At 39.1% G+C, this 8,670-nt stretch overlaps 1 protein-coding gene across 5 annotated transcripts in view; it reads left to right on the forward strand.

Annotated features, from left to right (window-relative positions):
• The window catches only part of flvcr2a (FLVCR choline and putative heme transporter 2a), a 21,454-nt gene that overhangs the window by 4,825 nt on the left and 7,959 nt on the right, over positions 1 to 8,670 (forward strand). For all 5 annotated transcript variants that reach the window (XR_004326934.1, XM_032500318.1, XM_032500320.1 and 2 more), the window contains exons 2-6: positions 3,024 to 3,165; positions 4,435 to 4,575; positions 5,548 to 5,615; positions 5,973 to 6,076; positions 8,267 to 8,377. Coding sequence is in view for 4 of the 5 variants with exons in the window: in XM_032500318.1 (XP_032356209.1) it covers positions 3,024 to 3,165; positions 4,435 to 4,575; positions 5,548 to 5,615; positions 5,973 to 6,076; positions 8,267 to 8,377 (566 nt within the window). In the remaining variant the exon portion in view is untranslated. The remainder of the gene's footprint in view (positions 1 to 3,023; positions 3,166 to 4,434; positions 4,576 to 5,547; positions 5,616 to 5,972; positions 6,077 to 8,266; positions 8,378 to 8,670) is intronic.

Here is an 8,670-nt window from a genome sequence, read left to right on the forward strand (position 1 = left end):
GGGGATGGAGATCTATCATCTTTAGCAATCTGAATGACCATGTAGCAGAACACAGGCAGCTATATGTCATGCTATGTCAGCATTTTTGTCTGTGATCACTCTCTGGTGGCTGCTTCAGCTTCTAACAGTGGGATCTGAGACAAGCAATGCATGTTAACTTGCAGAAACAAGTACTTAATATGTTGACAATGTAAGCTTTAGTTTGCTTAAAATTACCTCAAGATTTTTTGACAGCCTACGGTATGGCCTGTGGTACATGAGGAATAGTTGAGGAATAAATAAGCAATAATCCATGACAGGCCGTGGTTTACAGGGATTTTAGAACAGCTAAGGGGCGTCTTTAGATACAACGCAGATGTGGTCACAGTTGTGTGTTTTATAGTATTTTACAACGACTTAGATGGCGCCTCGGACAATCATAATCAAAGACTGTAACTCTCCGTTTTATAAAGTGGATTTTCTTATGTCAGCTGAGAAAGTATTAGCTCACAGTTTACTTTTAGGTTATTTGGTGTAAAGCTTAGTTACTAACGTGCCAAGAGCCTAGTTTTACCATTTTGTGAAATATGTATTCTTAAATTTTGTGTTCAGAAGACTGTAAATTGTATGCAAACAAGTCGATTTTGAACAGAAAATTGCAGGAAAAATGTGGTGTCAGTGAGCAAATTTTACATGTTAGCAAATCAAATTCATATAAGAAGTCTGCCACTTCTACATGTACACACTGTAAGCAACAATGCACTAATGCAACAGGGGAGGTATGTGGTAAAGACTTGCCCCAAACTGGGAGGAAGCAGATATGCCAGAATGTAGCTCCACGTGTGTGCACGTCTTTTGTTCTTTCTAGGCAGGGGAAATTGCAGGGATGGCAGTCGACTTTTACCTCCTGCTTCTGAACAAGTTCCCAGGCATGGTGTAACTAACTGTATAATGAGATTACACTGAGAATGCTGTGTCCATGGCAATAATGAGGGCTGCTGGGGAGGGTGTGTGTGGTCGTTTATCCTATCCTCTCACACTAAAAATACCAGAAAATGTATTAAACTGGTTACGTCGTCTGAAGCCTGAAGTAAAGGAAAACCGAAACATGTCATGGTTCATGTCTCTCTCACCTTAAAAGACCAAAACAATTGTAAGAGAGATGATACATCTAGAGGCTTTGAAGTATAATGACATTTTGATGCATTTTTGAGTCATTTCTAACGGGAAGAATCTGGCTTCATGATTCATTTTAGTTTTAAACTATTCTTTCTGTACACACCAAGACAAACAATAAATGGATACTTCACAGACATCTTATGTGTTGGGCTATATGTGGATGCCTTGTGATCGCACAACAATTTTTAACCCAATACCTAAACATAGATCATCAAAAGACGTCTGACCCCTCTGTGTTCTCTCTCACTTGCATTAACAAACACTGCATACCGGCCATTGTCACACATGTTCTTGTTTTTTGTTTAAGTTCCACTCTCCGCCACTGAAGATAAAAGAACACATTGTGGTTGATGTTTACTTGCTCACCAGGAGTTTATTTCTTTGGATCCGGTCCCTAAACTTGATACTTCCAAGTTTTCCGGCTGAAGTGGTTCATATTTCCCCTTGGACATTCAGAAATAGTTCACATTAAGAAAAAGTAGGTAGCATTACCATAAAGGCCTTTGAAGAACAAACACATTAACAATTTGTGTGCCAAAAGTAACTTCATAAGTGATCATTAATTTGCACCAATTGAGAATGAGCTTTTTTTCCTTTTTTGTTATCAAGTTATCAAGTTCTCTACTTCTCCAAAATCCACAAAAATGAGAGATACAATGTTTTTTTTTATTCGGATATGTGAACGCAATTAAACATAGATGACTCTCCAGTTATATATTACCTGAAATTAAAGTAATGATTAATATGGGTTCCCTGATAGCTCAGTTGGTAGAGCGGGTGCCCATACATAGAGGTTTACTCCTCAACGCGGCGGGCCCAGGTTTGACTCCTTTGCTCCATGTCATTCCCCTCTATCCCCTTTCACTTCTTCAGCTGTCCTGTCATTAAAGGCCTCAAATGCCCAAAAAATAATCTTAAAAAATAATGATTAATATGATGTACTGTAGAGGATAACAGGTGTTATCCTTAGCCTAAACAATGGTGGCTATAACATTCTCAGAGGACTAAAGGAGCTGATGTATTTCTGTGCTTGCACGCTTCAAACACTGTTCACAGGTTTCTTCCCCGAGAACATGGCTTGGAGTTTAGCCGGTGTTCCCACTGGAATGTTCTTGAGGCTGTAGGAAGATGAGGTAGTGGGCAATACTCATGTGGTATACAGATTTGGAAAGTTTAGAACCCCCCCCAACTGTCCCAGATCCACTAGAACTTTTGCTGAGCCTGAGGGTGGGTTGGGAGGAGGAGCGTTAGGCTATAAAAAGTCAAACAGACAATGTGCCTTTATGTCATGTACATGTCCCCCAAAGTATGATCCCTTGCATTACCTGTACTTCTTAAAGCAATAGTTTTACATTTTGGGAAATTTGTTTATTTGCTTTCTGGAAGAAAGTCAGATGAGATGATCAATGCCACTCTCATATCTGTCTGTCAAATATAAGGTTACAGCCAGCAGCTGGTTAGCTCAGCTTAGCCTAAAGACTGGAAACGGGTTAACAGTTAGCCTGTCTTGGTCCGACATAACCCTCCATAAAACAAGGATTTTTAAGTTTTCTTTTGTACGGATTAAAAAAAATATATATATAAGGTGTTAGCTAGTTTCCTAACTTGTAAAACTAGTGCTTTAACATCACCCACCTTTAACATATTTTGAATGGAACTTTCTAATCACTACATATGAAATAAGCACGTATTGTTGATGTGTTTACTGGTAGCCATCACTCACACATATGTCAGGTTTGGGTTTTTTCAACTTTTGTAATGATGCTTTCCCCCTTTAATGATGTGTACTACTAACTATAGCTGTGTGTGTAGCTGTCAGCTAGAGGCGCAGAGTCATTTTTTAATTTTGTGCCTCTTACCTACAGATGGGTATCGCCATTGGGTTCCTGCTCCCACCCATCCTTGTGCCTAATGTGGATGATATCAATGAGCTGGAAAACCACATCAGAATCATGTTCTACATCAGCGCAGGAGTTGCCACCCTCATCTTTATCCTTGTGGTCATTGGTAAGATGACTATTCACATCCGCAGGCTCATGGAGCTGTCAGGGCTTCTTGCCCACTCATGCAAGTCCCTTTCAAGTTCATATAACTCCTGCAGTTATTTTGTGAAAATATATAATGCAAAGTTATCTTGACAGTTTATGCTTTAGGGACTGTGACAAAGCTCTTACCTCACCTCCTTTGTCCCACAGTAATGCCAATAACATTTTTTAGTTGGCAGTGTAAGGGTATTTTTAGATGAGTACACAGGTGATTCTCTAGTAGGGTTTTGCAACTCTAGGGTTTATTGTTTACACACAATTTTTTTATGGTAGAACTTTTTACTTGTTTGTTGGGCTCCTAAGGCAGCACTGCTGGACAGCTGAGTCTTCCTGAGATGTGCTTTCTACCGAGAAACAGCATCGTGGTCCACTGGATGAGCAGCAGCAGTAATTGCTGTAATTGTTCACCTTTTGATGAGATGTGTTCAGACACTGGGAAATACAAGCAGAACTCAGAATATTGTGACAGCGTATTATAAAATCATCTTCCTCGTTAGCTCTGTTAGTTCCTCCTTTCACCTCCTCAAAGGACTAAAACTCATCGACAGTCAAAGAAACATAGTAAAGCTTCACCATGGGTTGCACTTCTTTCTTCGGATATCAACAAACTGGTATGATAACTTCCAGCGCCCAAACAAGAGAACAAACCAAAGGGGTGAGGGAAATGTTACGATTACGAATACAATTTTTTCAGGCTTCTGCTTGGCCAACATCTTTTGATTATTCTCTGCATGATTGGCCAACATAACTTTAGGGTTAGGGTTAAGTCGTCTTCATTTTTTGTTTTAGCATTTCCATTTGAACTGTTTTTTTTAAACAGTGCTTCTGTGGAAGGGATATTTTTTATGAAAAGAAGAATTCAAAAAGACCTGTGTGCATGTGGAGTAGGCCTAAGGCAACATAAAAAAAACACATGTTTGGATGGACTTTGGGTATACATTTAAGTTTTATTTTGTAGCCTCCATTGTTACATTATTATTACTTTACTAGCTGAAAGTTGCTGTGTGGTCACTCTAATGTGATACTGAGCTTATGTATCAAAGGTGTGGTAATAATATTGATTATATCAGATCAGATATAAAAGCCAATGCAGGGACAAGCATTACAAATTAGTATTAGCCATCAGTGTCTGTACTGGCCGATAAGAGAGAGAACAGACAATGCACTAGCACAACAATCTTAATGAAAGAACACAGAAGTATCCTCATGAAATATTATGTTTGTCTAACAGTGTTTCAAGAGAGACCGGAGATCCCTCCCACCCAGGCCCAGGCTCATGCCAGGAACATCCCCCCCGGCGAGTACTCGTACACAGCTTCTGTCTTGAGGCTGCTGCGCAACAAGCCCTTTATGCTCCTGGTGGTCACTTACGGTAGGTACCCCTCCTATTTATTCAGTTTATTGAACATTAATAATGTAAATTGCAAAAAATGGCAAAAAAATGCCCCTCACAAGTTCTGAAAGTCCAAGATTATGTCTTTTGGTTGCTTTTTTTTTGTCTGACCAACAATCCAAAACCCAGAGACATTTAAGTCACAGTGATATTAAACAGAGAAAAACAGGAAAACCTCACATGTGATTTTATTGATTATGATTAGTGATTAACCAAATATCAGAATTTGTGTAAGCTGTTTAACTTACATAATACTGTAGGTTCATTGGAAGGTCCCATACAATGATATCATAAAGATAGCAGAAGGATAAAGTCCAGATCTGTGTCTTCATATGTTTCTCTGTCATGATGATTACATCACTGCGACATGCAGGTCATCCCACACTCCAACATCATTACTTTTATCACATATCCAGGGAAATATGTTGTTGCAATATCGAGGTGAAAGGTAACAAAGATTATAAAGCCTCAAAATAGACATCTGCAGTTGATGCTGCCACAATCACGTGTGGAGACTGACATTCTTCAATCAGCTGGTGTGGAGATATGAGGATGTCTCATCATAACACATGAACTTCCAGTGCAATGTTTGGTATTGATTTAAAGGTCTTTTGATGTCACTGTTTTGCTCAAAGGTCACTATTTAATGAAGACAATGTCAATGATTAACAGTGTGAAGCATATTGAAATGTATTACTCTGTAAATGTGTACCCTTTACATGCCCGGATAATGGGATTTTAAGGTCATTTTGTGTCTTTGTGCTCCATTATAAATAAACTTAAATGCTATTAGCCAAGTAGTGACAGAGTCTGAAGGCTATAATGTGCGTAATGTGTGAAGTTGTCAGCAGTGTTTTTAGGGGGCAGCATTAGGTCACATCTACACCGTCTGCTTTTCCCTACAGGTCTGCTCAAAATAGACAGACACTGATTTCTGTTTGTTGTCTGCAGGGCTGAACGTCGGCTGCTTCTATGCTATTTCCACACTGTTGAATCAGATGATCATCGAACAATATCCTGTAAGTCTCAGTGTGTCTGCTCTAAAATATGCTTTTGCATTGTATACTTTATTTCAAACCAGATTAGCTTTTATTTCGCTCTTTGTTCTCTGTCTCTTCCTTCCTAACCTCCACAGCCATTTGTTCCTGCCATGTTCTCAGTGTCAATAGGCCCAGCATGTATTTGTGTATGTGGTTTTTTTCTAACACCTATAACTATAAAGCTGCCAAGGAGATGACCCTGACACACATAACTGGGGTCTGGGAGTCTGATTGTTATGGTTCAGAGCTTCAAGGACAAGATAACTACAGAGTGAACAAGGTCACAGATGCCTTACTTGGTCTGTAAAGCCAGAAATGTCAATGTTTTACTTTCAGGGTGAAGAAGTGAATGCTGGGAGAATTGGGCTGACTATTGTTGTTGCTGGCATGGCGGGGTCCATCATATGTGGCATTTGGCTGGACAAGACCAAAACATACAAGTAAGATATTTCTACAAAACACAGTTTTACTATGGATACTTTGAAAGGCAAACATTTGAAAATTAAAAAAAAAACATACTTTGACCTTTTGATCTTGTGGGGAACATTGACACTTTTCATGACAATCCATCCAATAGCTGAAAATCCCAACTATAGCTATAGAAAAAGTCAGGGGATCCTCAAAGCAGTCAGGATTCATACTCTGGTGGCTTACAAAAGTCTCTACATAATTTCATGGCATTCCATCAGATAGTTGTTGAAATTGATATTTCAGTCTAGAACAAAGAAGAAAGACCGTCAGACCGACAGAGCATGTAGCGTGTCAACAAATGTCATGTTGTAGCTTCATGTTTTAAGTGAAAACTCACCGTCATCTCTGAAAGGAACAACAGTCAGTCTCTGCTTTAAAACATGGGCTCCTTGCATGGATGTCTGTTAAGTTATCCATTCACGGGGAGACGTCCAAGTGCATTCATGAATGACAATCCAGCAGAATGGAGTTTTATATCTGATGTCCCTCTCTGCTAATCTGAACTGACAGGCTATACTTAGTTGCTCCTCCCATGTCACATCTCAGGCCACCACATGAAACATGTGGGAAATATTAATAATTCAATCTTAAAAGTGAAGATTTCCAATTGGTATCTGATTTTTTAAGGTATCTGATTCATTTTTGTCTTGATCAAGAATATCAGTACTATTGCTTCATAAAGTAACCACACCAATAGTTTTCCGAGTGTTAGATGTTTGGCACACTGCCTTTAGCAATCTGGCATGCAAACTATTATGATTCGTCCCTCAGATTCCTTACATGCCATTAGGATGGTTAGCTGTCAAAGCCGTCAGGTTCGGATTTACGTTGTTGACCCTCTCACGCCTATTGTCCCATGTGGGACAGAGTCAAAGGACTATGTTGTATTAACAAAAAATGTTTTTCAGCAATAATTTACGCGTGGTTGTATCGAGAGACAGCTTCACCAGAGAAAGCCTGTTTGTGCAGATGGCCTGGGTTGTGACGAGGGGTATTCAGTGACTCAGCAATATTGTTTATGCTTTCTTATTTTGCTGTTGTTTATTTTAAAGTGAGGAAATTTTAAGTAAGACATTCTTCTAGAAAAAGATGCCTGCTCTGACACAAACTATACAGTACTTTTTAATATAGGCATAAAAGAGAACTATTTGATAGTTCTAATCTCTTGTAGTGGTGGAAACTGAAGATGTTTTTGACATAAGTCCTAGTTAGGTGTATGCATTATACACATTTAATGCATGCAACAATGATGCATGTTTTATGTGGAGGAGAAGAGCTACTGGCTTATTAGATGATCCCACTGCTCCCAGTTTAACCCTGATGGCTGAACTGATGAGTTTTGTTTCTTGTAATGAATTTCTTAAAGACTAAATTAAAAAAAGTGTAAACGACAAGTGTTTTTTTTAAATGAAACATGTGATCTACATTAAATAACGGCAGGTGTTGACAAATTTATGGAAACAGACATTTCTCTGTCATTTACACAACAAAACCAACACTAAAGTTGGATGTTGCCTTTGCTTGTGAATGATTCCATGGCATGAAAATTTCACTTTATGATTTTTTTTAAAAACATTAATATGTGTTCCCCCAACCTGCCTATGGTCCCCCAGTGGCTAGAAATGGTGACAGATGTAAACCGAGCCCTGGGTATCCTGCTCTGCCTTTGAGAAAATGAAAGCTCAGATGGGCCGATCTGGAATCTTGCCCCTCATAAGGTCATAAGGGCCAAGGTTACCTTCCCTTTCTTTGCTTTGCCCGCCCAGAGAATTTGGCCCACCCATGAGAGAGAGACATCATGGCTTTCAAACGAGCAAAGTGCAGTTGGTCATTGTGGGACTGGCTCTAGTTGCTGTAATTCTGCACCGAGGCTGAATTTTGGGAAAGAGACTTCAGATGTGGTATTGTGGTATTAAGGTCTATATAAAGCAACCAAGGAACACCCTGTCATGGGACCTTTAAGCTATTTTAAGTATAGAATTGTTGTTGCAAACAGGAGCCTTGTCACAAGATTCATTCATGTAAAAGTCAAATCAGATTACAGGATTTTCCTCAAATAGAGGATTCTGTATGTGAATGTACAGTATTTGCTAGTTGATCGTATTGCCATCGCACATTTTTTAAACTGTATGATTAATATTCCTTTCCTGTCTCCTCAGACAAACCACCTTGGCCGTATATCTCCTCTCTCTGATTGGGATGCTGGTTTACACCTTCACCCTCAACCTGGGTCACCTGTGGGTGGTGTTTGTCACAGCTGGAGTTTTAGGGTAGGTAAGCATTACAGAGTAAAGGCTGCAAAGGTCATAAACATCACAGTAAAAATTAACTACGGTCAGTTATTTCTCTACGAGGAATACTAAACAGGGTTCCTGCAGTTGTTACAGCAGCACAAAGAAAGCAAGAGTGCAGATATATAGAGAAATAAATAACAAGAGGTATATTAATTAAAACAAATTAAATAAGAATGGCATAATGTTTTTTTTATGTGAACAAGAACATGTGAAGACAACAGTTGCAAGGCAAATTGACAGTGGTATGATTAAAGTGACAGTAGTAGGAG

This window comes from Etheostoma spectabile, chromosome 20, assembly GCF_008692095.1.
Source record: "Etheostoma spectabile isolate EspeVRDwgs_2016 chromosome 20, UIUC_Espe_1.0, whole genome shotgun sequence".
In the NCBI taxonomy this organism is placed as follows: domain Eukaryota; kingdom Metazoa; phylum Chordata; class Actinopteri; order Perciformes; family Percidae; genus Etheostoma; species Etheostoma spectabile.